We start from the raw sequence: 14,821 nt of genomic DNA on the forward strand, positions 1-14,821 counted from the left end.
ATTGGAGGTTCGACCTGGCCCGTTTCGTAACGTCAAACCCTCGACCCACTCCTAGAATCTTCCATCCATCCATCCATTTCCTTCGCCGCTTATCCTCACGAGGGTCGCGGGGAGTGCTGGAGCCTGTCCCAGCTGTCAACGGGCAGGAGGCGGGGGTACGCCCTGAACTGGTCGCCGGCCGATCGCAGGGCACATGGAGACAAACGACAGCCGCACTCACAATGACACCTTGGGGCAATTTAGAGCGTCCAATTAATGTTGCGTGTTTTTGGGGATGTGGGAGGAAACCGGAGTGCCCGGGGGAAATCCGCGTGGGCACGGGGAGAACTTGCAAACTCCACACACGCTCGGCCGGGATTTGAACCCCGGTCCTCAGATCTGTGAGGCCACCGTGCCGGTTCCTCGAAATAAAAATAGCAACAAGAATATTTAAAAGACACATCCAAGTGGAAATGCAAACGCGGTCCCATAGATTACAAACTGCCGTCACGTCCACTTTCAGAGGGTGTGTTGAAGTCCAAAATGCTCCAGGACTCAATAGTCTACACGTGTCATTTGAATTTGATTTGATTGATGTTGTTTACACACTTGTATGTCTCATGTTTACTTCTTGGACGTCTTATAAAGAATAGTTGCTATGAACAGAAATGTCTCTTGTTCTTGTTGCTATGTTGTACCAGGCCGGAGAAAAATTCCCCGTGTGTTTTTACACACACTCGGCCAATAAAGCCGATTCCGATTCGGGACACTTGTGATCTCGGGAGCGCTCAGGTGCTCGTGGTATCCCTTCTCCACAGAGCTACTTGGAGTGGTGGATGTGTGGAAATGAGACCAGATTGGTCTGGAACCCGGACCTCAGATCTACTTTGAAACGAGGCGTGACGGTAATTGAAGAAACAATCGCTCAGGTTGGGACTCTCGACGTCAACGTTATACGTCATACCACACCGTACCGGGTTATCTCGCGGAACCAAATCAGTCTTTATCTTGCTCTAACTACGTTTCTTTCGGCTTGTCCCATTAGGACATCTCAGATGAAACGCTCATATTTGTTTGGCACAGTTTTTCTGCCGGACGCGCTTCCTGACGCAACCCCTCGGGGGCAGCGGAGGCCCCAGTGAGATCCGACCTCACGACCAAACCACTGAGCTGGGGGGGGGGGGGGGGCACATTCTATCGTGGTCTACCACGCGTTATTGCTTGGTATCTAATAAACGAAAGTGGTATTTGGTACCTGGACCTTCACCGGGCACATACCTGCTTTAAACCAGCTCTTATTAACATTATCACATCACAATTACAGAAATCATCCATCATTTCTGCAAAAATGTGGTTTAACAGTATGCAGCTGTGTCAAGTGCATTATCAGGAACAGTTCACAATCAAAAGGTGATTATTACTGTAAATACAAACCCAATTCCAATGAAGTTGGGATGTTTCGTTAGTCCTCATGGACGGTGCCAAATGTGATCGTGGAGACCGCCGACAGACCACGGAACACGCCTCAGACATTGGCCACCAAATGGCGTTCTGGGCCTTATCAGCCTGAACTTTTTCTTTTCCTTTCGGCCCGTCACCTCAGATGAACGCACATTTGTTTGGCCCAGTTTTACGCCGGACGCCCTTCCTGACGCGACCCCTCCGCATTTTAGCCTGGGAGAGATGCTTCCAGCACCCGGTATTCCCCGGGCGGTCTCCCATCCAAGTACTAACCGGGGCCAAACCCGCCTAGCTTCCGAGATCGGGCGTTCTCAGGGTAGCGTGGCCGCGAGCCCCCGCGACTGAACCGAAGGTCGAAAAAGGACAAACGCGAGAACGAGGCGGGTCCCGTGATTATTTTGTCACAGAACGCAATATTCTCCGGGTCTTCAAAGATAAATCATCATGAAGCTCTATTAATAGCTGGCAATGTGGGGCCCTCCGCTTAGTGAATCAATTAATTGGTGACTCTGGAAGGGATGAAAGGATAACATTTGACATAAGTCCACTCCTTCATTTCAAGATGGTTTCTCCATTTGGACACAGATGGCCTCCCGCATTCCTCTCTCAGCAATTCTGCTCGGGAGTCGCTGACAACGTGACCGAGCATTCATACAGTTAAGATGACAAAATGTTTCACTTTTCATCTGTGTTTATTGATTTGTGATCAACAGTGTTGAAGTAACATTCAACGTGAAATGCTTGAGAGGGAAACGTAACCTCCTTCAAATGGACCTCACTCTCCCCCCCCCCCCAAAAAAAAAAAAAAAAAAACAAAAAAAAAAATTGGCTTGATCAGCAACTGTGCTGAAATTGAAATGCTCGAGAGGGAAAGAAATGGCGTGCCCGAAACGGACGTCAAGGAAAAAAAAAAAAAAAAACTTCACTGGAACAGATGAGGCTTTCTTCTAAAACTCCATCCAAAGTCGTTTTCTTCACCTCTCGTTCCAGAGGATTCCAAAGCGGGCGCTCGTAGCTCGGCAAATGCTAAATAACAAGCAAATGGCCCGTTAGGCTGAGAGGCAACACGAACGTTCACAATGCGACGCAAGCCGAAGTCGTAAAGGCGTTTAGCGGCATCGCTTTTCCGGGGGGGAAGTGTACGAAGATATTGCACTTTGAGGGTCAAAATCATCTCACAGTTCAACGACAGTAACAAGGAGAGCCACGCAGATGGCGGTGGGATCCTGGCAGGATTTAACGTCCGGCGAACGAGAGCTTGGTTTGTGGAAGTTCCCCTTGGTCGGGATGCCGAACGAACAAAGGCAACTGTCGTCCGTTCTCGTGGCCTCGCGTCCAAGTCGAGCTGCCTGCTTTTCCTTGATGCCGATCGCCTGCTTGCGCTTCACGCAGCTCTCGGGAAAAAGATCACTTTTCTCGTAGAACGCAGACTCCTGCGTCGCATCGCTGCGTCACCATGGAGGTCACCACCTCCCAGGAGTCGATCACCGGATCGTAACATTCAATACTGCTGAGAAGAGAGTTCCCGTCGTATCTGTGAAGACAAACGAGGAGCAGCGGAGTTTGAATGAGTACATTTAAAGGATGGCAAATGGAGCACGACGCCAAAGGCACAAACAACTTGTCTGTGCTGGGGTCCTAATCGGTCTCTGTTTATTGCTTGAGACTGTATTCTGATATCAGAAAGAAGACATAAATTAGATGACAAAATGCTACATTCAAGCTCGTTTGGATAAAGCTACCTCCATCCGTCTTCTACCACTTTTCTGGTTCTGGTCATGGGGGCTGCAGCTTTAGCAGGGATGCCCAGACTTCCCCCCCCCCCCCCGACCACTTCTTCCGGGGGGGGGGGGGGGGGGGGGGATCCCGAGGAGTTTCCAGGCCAGCCGAGAGATGTAGTCCCTCCAGTCCAGTCCTGTCCCGGGTCGTCCCCGGGTTCTCATTCCGGTGGGACGGTCCGGAACACCTCACCGGGAAGGCGTCCGGGAGGTATCCGGATCAGATGCCCCAGCCACCTCATCTGGCTCCTCTCAATGCGGAGGAGCAGCGCCTCGTCTGAGCCCCTCCCTGATGACCGAGCTTCTCAGCCGTTCTCTAAAGGGAGAGCCCGGACACCCTGCGGAGGAAACTCATTTCGTCCGCTTGTATCTGGGATCTTGTTCTTTCGGTCACGTCCCAGAGCTTGTGACCACTTGAGGACTTTCACGCTGCCAGAACTAAGACAAGACCCTCCACATCTTGGTCACCGGAGCTGTTTCAAGCTCCTTCCTTCGGGTAGGCGCTACCAAACAATGCAAACTAAAATTAGCAGGCATTCCAACAGCTTCTTCCCTCTTGCAATTAACTTCTGAAACAGCTCATTACAATTCAACTGCCATTTTTTTTTTTTTTTTTTTTTGTCTTGAGTTTGTTGTCACATTTCTGCCGGGCCAATTCTGCATTACTTGTGTAGTAGCCTCACAACGCTGCACCGTTTGCACATCAGTTGTTGACTAATACCGGCCACTCGCGTGCCTGAGTGGCATCTGCACCACTTGCACAATCGACATTGGCCCAGATGATTGCACTATTTGTCACTTTGAGGTGCATACTGTACATTCCTTGAAGTCCTGGCATTGTTTGCACAGTCGCCATTGCACTGAACTGTTGCTCCATTCGTCATTCAAACTGCTCTAATTGTTAAAGAACTGAATCTTTTTGCACAACTATCAAACACACACAAAAAAAGTACAGTCATTGCCGGACTACCGCAAAGTTTTACTGCTCAGTGACTGTTGTCGTTATGTTTTTATGTTTCAAAAGCTTTCTTTGTCAATTGACTCTTGACTGTTGTCGTACGAGAGCGGCTCTAAATTCTTCTTCTTTTCCTTTCGGCTTGTCCCGTTAGGGGTCGCCACAGCGTGTCTTCTGCATCTTCCTCTCTAACCCCAACTGCCCTCATGTCTTCCCTCACCACATCCATAAACCTTCTATTTGGTCTTCCTCTCGCTCTCTCTTCCTTGACAGCTCCATCCTCAGCATCCTTCTACCAATATACTCACTCTCACGCCTCTGAACATGTCCAAACCATCGAAGTCTGCTCTCTCGGATCTTGTCTCCAAAACATCCAGTTTTGGCTGTCCCTCTAACGAGCTCATTTCTAATCCTATCCATCCTGGTCACTCCGAGCGAGAACCTCAACATCTTCATTTCTGCCACCTCCAGTTCAGCTTCCTGTTGTTTCTTCAGTGCCACCGTCTCTAATCCGTACATCATGGCCGGCCTCACCGCTGTTTTGTAAACTTTGCCCTTCATCCTAGCAGACACTCTTCTGTCACATAACACACCAGACACCTTTCGCCAGCTGTTCCAACCTGCTTGGACCCGTTTCTTCACTTCCTGACCACACTCTCCATTGCTCTGTATTGTTGACCAAGTATTTGAAGTCGTCCACCCTCGCTATCTCTTCTCCCTGTTGCCTCACTCTTCCCCCTCCACTTTTCTCATTCACGCACATATATTCTGTTTTACTTCGGCTAATCTTCATTCCTCTCCTTTCCAGTGCATGTCTCCATCTTTTCAATTGTTCCTCTGCGTGCTCCCTGCTTTCACTGCATATGACAATATCATCTGCGAACATCATGGTCCAAGGGGATTCCAGTCTAACCTCATCTGTCAGCCTCTCCATTACCACTGCAAACAGGAAGGGGCTCAGAGCTGATCCCTGATGCAGTCCCACCTCCACCTTAAATTCCTCTGTCACACCTAAGGCACACCTCACCATTGTTCTGCTGCCATCATACATGTCCTGTACTATTTTAACATACTTCTCTGCCACACCAGACTTACGCATGCAGTACCACAGTTCCTCTCTTGGTACTCTGTCATAGGCTTTCTCTAGATCCACAAAGACACAATGTAGCTCCTTCTGACCTTCTCTGTACTTTTCCACGAGCATCCTCAAGGCAAATAATGCATCTGTGGTACTCTTTCTAGGCATGAAACCATACTGTGCTCGCAGATACTTACTTCTGTCCTGAGTCTAGCCTCCACTACTCTTTCCCATAACTTCATTGTGTGGCTCATCAACTTTATTCCTCTATAGTTCCCACAGCTCTGAACATCCCCTTTGTTCTTCAAAAATGGGAACTAGAACACTTTTCCTCCATTCTTCAGGCATCTTTTCGCCCGCTAGTATTCTGTTGAATAAGTTGGTCAAAAACTCCACAGCCATCTCTCCAAATTGCTTCCATACCTCTACCGGTATGTCATCAGGACCAACTGCCTTTCCATTTTTCATCCTTTGTAGTGCCTTTCTGACTTCCCCCTTGGTAATCATTTCCACTTCCTGGTCCTTCACTCTTGCCTCTTCAACTCTTCCTTCTCTCTCATTTTCTTCATTCATCAACTTCTCAAAGTATTCTTTCCATCTATTTAGTACACTACCGGCACCAGTCAACACATTTCCATCTCTATCCTTAATCACCCTGACCTGCTGCACATCCTTCCCATCTCTATCCCTCTGTCTGGCCAACCTGTACAGATCCTTTTCTCCTTCTTTCGTGTCCAAACTGGTGTACATGTCTTCATATGCCTCTTGTTTAGCCTTTGCCACCTCTACCTTTGCCCTACGTCGCATCTCGATGTACTCCTTTCGCCTCTCCTCAGTCCTCTCAGTATCCCACTTGTTCTTCGCTAATCTCTTTCCTTGAATGACTTCCTGTATTTTGGGGTTCCACCACCAAGTCTCCTTCTCCCCTTTCCTACCAAATACTGGAGAAAAATTCCTTGTGTGTTTTTGACATACTTGGCAAAATAAAGAGGATTCTGATTCTACTTGAATGCCCAAGATCAGTGATACTCTAGTGGTACACTTAAGAATCACTGCCAGACAACAATTCAATTTTATTTAACTTTTAAGTTTGAAAGACTTGCATTTAATCTTCAAGGTCTGTTTTTAAAACATCTATTTTAGGACATTTTTTGTTCAAATTTTGTTAACTACGTTTGACCTTAATCATTAAGTACCATAATTATTATTATTATTCTGAATTGATAATATGCACCCATGTATATAATACACCCTCCCGCCCACAAAGTTTACCTTAAAAATCATGAAAATACGTATAATCTATGTAGAATGTATTTTTTATTTTCTATTATATATACAATAGAACTGCTCAGTTTCAACCTAATTAGTTCTTGTGAAGTGTTCAATGTCAGAGTTGTTCAATGTGCGAGTCGTTCAACCTCCGAAACATTTCTTCCATAGGAATTATTGTAAATGAGTTTAATCCGTTCCCAGCCGCCAAATAGTAAATTCCTATTTGCTATTCCCATTTATGTGAAAAGATGTATACCCTGGTTTTAAACAATGAAAAAAAAAAAACTTAAAGCAACTTAAATGTCTATTGACACCCCTTACCCGGCAATGGCATACAGTCGTCCTCTGAGGACAGTTGCTCCTACGTAGCATCGAGGTGTGGTCATGCTGGCCACAGTGGTCCAAAAGTCTGTTCTGATGTTATAGACCTCAACAGAGTCCAGGTGTGATACCCCATCAAAACCTCCGACCACGTAGATGTGGTCATTGAGTAACGCCACGCCTGCCCCTGAAAAAGCAGAAACATTCATGGTCTTCACTTAAACCAGCTTGACAGATCATTTGCTGAAAAACTGACCTGAGCGCTTAGTGGCCATCGGGGTGACGCTGGTCCAGTGGCCTGTGTGGGGGTCATACCGCTCCACAGAATTCAGTATATTGAGTCCATCATAGCCTCCTGAAGGAAATATTGAGAACAACCGTGAGTGACACCCCTTGTGTGTCCGTCGACGGACCGAAATGGGGGTCCATACCGAGACAGTATATCAGTCCACTGGCCACCACCAAACCAGCACCTTCTCGGGCTGTCTGCATATCTCCTAGCATGCTCCACTGATCAATGTTTGGGTCGTATCGTTCCATGCTGGTATGGCGCCGGCTGCCATCAAAGCCACCGGCAACGTAGATCATGTCTGTGCCAAGGAGAACACAATAATTGAGCTGGGTCTCTAGTTCTTGTAATCAATAAAATGGCCGTATGTCCCAACCCTAGCCTACTCCAGCCATCTTCTTCTGGCATGAGGCGGGGTACACCCTGAACTGGTTGCCAGCTGATCGCAGGCCACCTAGACATAAACAACCATTCGCACTCACAATCAAACCTAAGGGATGTTGTGAATCGGAGAATACTTTGAAGACCTCTTCAAAACATGCCTTCCCATGAGGAAGCAATGTAAGGTCTCAGAGGCGGTCTCTCAAATCTCTGGGGTTGGGGCTGTCCGGATTCACATAACTCTGCAATATCTCGTGGACATTGGGGAGAATCTGGATTGGCAGTTTGGGGTAGTGGAGGCGGGTATGTTCCAACTAGCTACAGGGAAATCACATTCCTCAGCCTCCCTGGTAAGGCCTATTAAGGGGTGCTGGAGAGGAGGGTCTATCGGGAAGCCAAATCTCTCAGGAGGAACAATTTGGTTTTTGACCACCTCTTCACCCTCTGCAGAATCCTCGAGGGTGCATGGGAGTTCGCCCAAACAGTCTACATGTGTTTTGTGGACTTGGAAAAGGCGTTCGACCGTGTTCCTCTTAGAATCCTGAGGGGGTCCTTCGGGAGTATGGGGTCCCGAATCCCATGATACAGGCTATTTGGTCCCGTACAACCGGTGCCAGTTTGGTCCGCATTGCAGACAATAAGTTGCACTTGTTTTCCTTTGAGGGTTGGACTCTTCCAAGGCTGCCCTTTGTCACAGATTCTGTTCATAACATTTATGGACAGAATTGGTAGGCGCAGCCGAGGCGTAAAGAGGGTCTAGTTTGGTAGCCTCAGTGTTGCATCCCTGCTTTTTGCAGATGATGTGGTTCTGTTTACATCATGGAGCTCTGAACTCCAACTCTCACTGAAGTGGTTTGCTGCTGTGCGTGAACTGGCTGGGATGAGAATCAGCACCTCTAAATCTGAGATCGTGGTCCTCGGCCGGAAAAGGGTGGCGTGCCCTGAGATCCTACCCCAAGTGGAGGAGTTCAAATATCTTGGCGTCTTGTTCACAAGTGAAGATTGGAACTGGAGGTTGACCGGTGAATTGGTGCAGAGTCTGAAGTAATGCGGACTATGCATCCGTCCCTTGTGGTGAAGAAGGAGACAAGCCAAAAACTCTATTTACCGGTCAACCTACGTTCCTATCTTCTCCTATGGTCACGAGCTGTGGGTCATGATCAAAAGTACAAGATGCCAGATTCAAGCGGCCGAAATAAGTTTCCTCCGCAGAGTGTCGGGCCTCTCCCTTAGCGATGAGGAGAGAAGCTCATTCAACCTGGAAGATCTCAGAGTAGAGACACTGCTCCTCTGCATGGAGGAGCCAGATGAGGTGGCTGGGGCATCTGATACGGATGCCTCCCGGACACCTCCCCGGTGAGTTGTTCTGGGCACGTCCCACCGAGAAGAGACTCCGTGGATGACCCAGGACACGGTGGAGAGACTATGTCTCTTGGCTTGCTTGGGATTTCCTCGGGATCCCATCGGAAGTGCTCTAGGAAGTGGCTGTGGAGAAGGAAGTCTGGACTTCCCCGCTAAAGTTACTGCCCTTAGATAATTGGAAGAAAAAAATGCCGAGATGGATCGAAGAAAACAGTTCATTTTTAATTAAAAATTGCTTGCTCAATTGAGAAGAAAACAACCAACACCTCACCTCCGAGCGTTGTAGCTCCAGCGAGGCCACGGCGCACATTCATAGTGGCGACAGTGTACCAAACCCCATCCTCGTCCGCCGTGTAGTCCAGACACTCTACTGAGCTGAGCCTCGACCGTCCGTCGTAACCTCCGATCACATACACGCGATCATGGAGAGACACTGTGGCAACGTAACGCCGTTTCCTTGCAATGTTCTGTGTAGTGTGTGTGACAGCATTTCAGATTTCACTAGAAAGTACAAGATGTACTGGTATTGCTCATTTAAATTAAACTGCAAATGATTTTGCTTCCGTTTAATACTCACCGGGAGGAAAGTCCACTCTTGAGTTTTCGGATCATATTTCTCCACGACATCGATTGGTGATTGTTGGCTGCCAAAGCCGCCAATCACCAAGAGGACTTCTTTGGCACCTAAAAAACAAAAATAATAAAGGCTTTCACAGTGTGGACGCTGAAGCGCAGCTAAAAACAAAAGACACGTGCCTAATCTTGCTTGTGTGCGCGGGCCTTGCATCTCGCTCCTCAGCTCCGGTCTCAGGTGAAATTTCTTTGCTTCATCGACAAGGTCTCGACATGGTAGACTGCAGCGTATCAAGGGCTGAAAGGTGCCAGAACGTACATGACCAGAGCTAAGTTCACAGCGCAGGTCAGTTCAGATTTTGCACAGGATCATCTCAGTGCGCCCCGTACAATTCAGATTTTTTTCGAATCCGACCCAGGCCTCTTCCATATGTTGATATAATGTAAATGGGATATGTATTTGATGCGAGTACAGTAGCTGACCGATACATCATCAAAGGACGCGCAAAGAAGAATGAAGAAGCAGCAGAGATGAGATGGGCCACATTTACGTCTGTCAGCGGTGCACATTGTGTTTTGTGAGCATGCGTCCCACTTCTTGGATGCATTCTGTCCACAACCCAAAAAACAGAAGTGGCCATCTTGCCTTGCAGCGTCAACGCAAACTTTGATGCTAACCTCACACAGAAGCACATGTGGCGCGTCTCACCTCGGCATCAATGACGTCAGTGATGTAGCGGGGGGTCAGCAACGGCATTCGGACAAACTCCAGCATGTCCGCCAAGTACGGCTCTCTCTCTTTTCGGTTGTGTTTGACCCAGTTGAGCACAGCTTCGAAGACGGGCTCTTCGGAATCCACCTGCGGGCAACGCACAGTCAGAGTTAACAAAGTCAAATGAAATGTTTGTACATGAATTTTACTTCATGCTCGGTTGGGAAGAAGAATTTAGATGAGGATGAAAAGATGCTCGAATGATTTTTCTTCAGAACGTGGTGCTTTGGTGCGGCAAAGACAAACTTAGACTAAGATGTTTGTTCGACTTCTGTTTTTTTTACATCTAAGAAAAATGACTCAATTAGTTTGTCATTGTCCATGCAAGTGGTAATGATGCGTACAGCAGATTTTGGGGAGCGGCAGGTTGTTACTTGCGCTTCTTTTTCAGTGACAGCTGTGGATCAACAATTACCGCTACAACAAAAGATGAGCTAACAAAAAACGGAGGGGAAAGAAGGCATCCGGTAATGCAGTCACTGTGATTGTGCACTCGCAAATCTGCACAGTCGAGCACGAAAAATCACGTGCGTAAAATTTGTTATGAGTAGAAATACAGAGATATTGAGAGACATCCCTTATTTTGTGTAGTCTTGACCAATGTTCCCTCTTAGCTGCGCCACTGTGCAATTGCGCACTTGTCGAACACATGAAAACCGATCCGGCCCAGTGAACCACACCCTGACGTCTTTTTTTTCCCCCCCAACACCGAAGCGCACGGCCTATAACAACTGCTGCTGCTCAGCCTTACTTCTACGTACTAGTTTACCTGACACCGCCCCCCTCCGGTCTTAAAGGGGTACACTCATAATTACAAACAGAACACCCAGCCTGAACTTTATATCTGCGGGCATGACTGACCACATCTGTACATTTTTCAAATGTGAGGGACATATGGGCTCTTCAAAGTAAAAGAAACTCCTCTCTAGGTTCTTCGGCGAGTTTTGTCAGACAATTGTTGGCAACTTTCAAATATTTGCTTCGCCGTAAAGTCCGAGATATACCGCTTACTGCTAAAAGTCTTCCGTTTCCCCGAGAAGAAGAATTTATTTTGGTTCCTAATCCGACATTTGGAACATCACGCAGCGTTTGTCCGTAGACTGGTTCCGATGTTTCCAAGCAACTCTGCCCATGAAACATGCAACCTCCTACATGATGAGTAACACCATTAGCTTTTCTCTCTCTCTCTCTCTCTCTCTCTCTCTCTCTCTCTCCTCTCTCTCTCTCTCTCTCTCTCTCTCTCTCTCCTCTCTCTCTCTCTCTCTCTCTCTCCTCTCTCTCTCTCTCTCTCTCTCTCCTCTCTCTCTCTCTCTCTCTCTCTCTCTCTCTCTCTCTCCCTCCCTCCCTCCCCCGTCAGCCAGTTTTCTTACCTGGATTTCATCACATTTGATAAGCTTTTCCACTTCGGTCTGGCTCAGCAGCATGAACTCCTCGTGCTGAACCACCTCGGAGAAATGCTTTTGGGAGAAGAGCTCGGCCGCTTGCATCAGGTCGAGGCAATTGTGCGTTTCGGCGAAGTCGCGGATGCCCAGACAGTTCGACGGATCCAGTTGGCTCTCCAAAAAATCACAACACGCTCTTTTCACTCCTGAGGAAGCCGAAGATAGTGTTGCAATAACGCGCGTCTCCCAAAATCTATTTGGAAATGTACAATGTGAAAGACTGACCTTTCAGTTGAAGCAGGCATGCGGCAGGGAGCAGTTCTTGCACATTCTCCACCGTCACGAGCACCGTCTCCGTGTACACAAAGTCCAACAAGATCTCCATCGTCGATGCAGTCAGCCCCTGGATGTCCACGAAGGATTTTCCCTTTTCCGCAAGCTAAATGCACATTTTCAGATGAAGAAAGTAACATTTCATTGCATTTTAAATACTTGCATTCTATATAAATTACAAAATAAAATACCAAAATACATATTAAACATATTACAAAATACAAATGAGGAAATCTTAACGCTATAGGGCGTTTTCACTCATTATGCCTTATGATATGCATAAAACATTTTGATTTTGATGGAACCGTAAACAAAAAAACTAATCCCGTACCTCACTGGTGAACATGGCACAGAAATAGTCGCTGCAGGCCGCTAAGACAATCCGGTGAGCCGGGAAGTCCGTCTTTTCTACCCTGAGCGTTATATCACACAGTGTGTTGCTCTTGCGCAGGGAATTCATGGCATTAAGGATGGATTTGGCGTGGGAATTGGTCATGATGTCCTTGGGGGGCATGCTGCCTTGAGGGTCACACAGAGCTCTCAAACCGCTCCAGGAATCTAAATGACAGGAAGCACAAAGATGAGGGCCGTCTTTAGGAAAATGACACACCTCGACGACGTCAGCGATTCCCAACCAGTGTGACGCGAGAGATCACCGGGAAATTTCACTTGATTATAGGCTGCAGCATGCTCGTGACACGAGTGAGGATAAGCAGTACGGAAAATGGATGGACGAAAGGAAATTAGTTATTTACTACAATTAATGTACCTTTGTTCAACAATTTATCCCAGTGATGTACAGAACATATGCATGAATAATTAAATGGCACAAAGTGTGTGTGTGTGTGTGTATATACACTTATTGTGGCATCTTTTTCGGTCGCAAGCCGCAAGAGTTTCTCCTATCCAAAATAAGTACCTGGGTTTAATAAAGGTTGGGAAGATTACAGAACATACATGCATACTATGTTCACTTTGCAACATTGAAGATAAGTTCTGCTCATAAATTTGCATACAGTGGAAGAATTTGCGCAATGTTGCTCACTTAAACATGGGCACAATCTCATTTTTTTCTATTTGCTATTCCCCCCCCCCCGCTGAAAATGGCATTCAATTATATTTGAATTCCATTAAAAATGTAACAACTGTTTAGCTTGCCCTTATTAGAATGATACATATCTCACAAATTCTGATAGGGTGTGGAAATTTATGGGCAAAACTGTGTGCGCACGTCTAACTAATAACTAATAAATGGTAAAAAGCTATGTGTGCAATAGAGGCTTCTCCTATTCCATTACTGAAGCATTTTTTGCTGAATAAAAATGCTATATCGATATTTTTATCCAAGTATGCATTTCTATTTTTGCATTGAAAGGGTTTAGTTGGTGATCACCTCATACAGACATTGCTAAAAACAGAATTTTTGTAGGAAAAAAAAAAACGTGTCTTAGCATTGCAACACTAACCATGCAACTTACCGTTAAAAGATTTGAATACTTTTTCCACCACTGGGAGGCAATAACGAAAGCTACACATGAGCTAGCAGTGGAAGCCGAAGGCTAACACCGACGCGACAAAAACAGCTAAAGAAAAGCAGCCACAGAAAATCAGCAGTTAGCCAAAAGAAGACAACACCGCGACAGACACACACCAGGGGAGCTTGTAAAAAAAACAAAAAATGTACACGAAATACCTGTCGCTGGGTTAAAGCTGCCTCAAAGCCTCAAGCTAAGTTGTTTTGCTAGCTCGCGTTAGCATCAAAGTCCCTTCTTTCAGTTGTTGCTGTCAGACAGCCTGGAGGGAACCTCTGAACAACAGTCAGTCCATGTCGGAATATCGCAATAATATGCCATATTCAAATATCCAAAACATGGAAATCTCATGACTGAATTATGAGCAGAGTCTAGCTGCAGTGTTCTGTAGTTCCGCTGAGACTCCACTGGCTGGCTGCGCGCAGTATTTTTTTCCCCCTTTTCTTTATTTCAAAATGCATCCGACATAACAGTAGCGCAATGAACAAAATATAGTGGGTAAATATTATGTAAACGTTAAATAAAAGGGACAAATACACTAAATCAACACAGAAACACGCCAGGGATCACGAGTAAATATTCAACAAGATTAAATACCCGGAAAGGGGAACACAATCTCAAGGTTTCGTTCGCTTTGTTTTGACCATCAGCTATTGAAATGAGATTGATAATAACGATGATAATGATCTTGATATTATAGTTCAAGTTCGTTCATAAAAATGAAAGGGATTTCCTTTGCAAACGTACATTTGTGAATATAAAATTTCTCAAGAAGTGCACTGAGATTAATTGAAGATTACATCTTCGAACTGAGCTGTCACGCTTAACAAAGGCAAAAATGACATTTTGAAAAATTAATGAGAAAATTATTATTAAGACAAATCAACGAAAATCTTGCCGCAGTTTACGCCGGGTGCGTGTGCTTTTGCAGAACCAAAACAAATGGATAAGAGCCACGGAAAGCACGGTTCAAATGAAATTAGATTAGATCATGATTAATTTTAACAAAGGATCTCATAGGGTGGGATAAAAATCGATGAATAATTTTGAATGAAACTTCAGTCACCTACCGGATGACGTCGACACCGCGACGTGCGTCAGTGCGTGCGCGCACACGCTTGCAACGAGATGCGTTCCGTGCGCGCTCCCCGCAGTGAGTTCACACAGTCGCTGCCCTAAAAATGGGCAAATAAGTGTTCCCTCCTTTTCAGGGTTGTTCATTTCAGCGCTGACGGAGCCGCTTGATGCGCAGGTGGGCGGTGGCGACATTTCAATGCCTGCATTCGTGCGCGTTGGTCGTTTGCTGCCTTAAAACGGCAGCTAGCTTGTAGCTAACCCCCCCGTAGGAGGCGC

General features: G+C 46.5%; 1 protein-coding gene across 7 annotated transcripts; it reads right to left on the reverse strand.

Moving 5' to 3' along the window:
* Positions 1-2,216: 2,216 nt before the first annotated feature.
* Positions 2,217-14,752, reverse strand: klhl12 (kelch-like family member 12). Of its 7 annotated transcripts, XM_061846933.1 has the most exons (13): positions 13,630-14,520; positions 13,415-13,519; positions 12,268-12,494; positions 11,889-12,042; positions 11,592-11,809; positions 10,159-10,308; positions 9,633-9,747; positions 9,454-9,560; positions 9,148-9,343; positions 7,276-7,434; positions 7,101-7,199; positions 6,845-7,031; positions 2,217-2,974 (listed from the first exon to the last, which is right to left on the reverse strand). In XM_061846933.1, the coding sequence occupies exons 2-13, from the start codon at positions 13,470-13,472 to the stop codon at positions 2,848-2,850; spliced, it is 1,797 nt and encodes a 598-aa protein (XP_061702917.1). In that variant the 5' UTR covers positions 13,473-13,519; positions 13,630-14,520; the 3' UTR covers positions 2,217-2,847. The 7 variants fall into 7 exon arrangements, with proteins under 7 accessions (XP_061702917.1, XP_061702892.1, XP_061702902.1 ...); XM_061846908.1 differs by lacking the exons at positions 13,415-13,519; positions 13,630-14,520 and adding an exon at positions 14,539-14,752; XM_061846918.1 differs by having other exon boundaries at positions 9,454-9,747; positions 13,630-14,522.
* Positions 14,753-14,821: the final 69 nt, after the last annotated feature.

This window comes from Syngnathoides biaculeatus, chromosome 2 (assembly GCF_019802595.1).
Source record: "Syngnathoides biaculeatus isolate LvHL_M chromosome 2, ASM1980259v1, whole genome shotgun sequence".
Taxonomy (NCBI): Eukaryota; Metazoa; Chordata; class Actinopteri; order Syngnathiformes; family Syngnathidae; genus Syngnathoides; species Syngnathoides biaculeatus.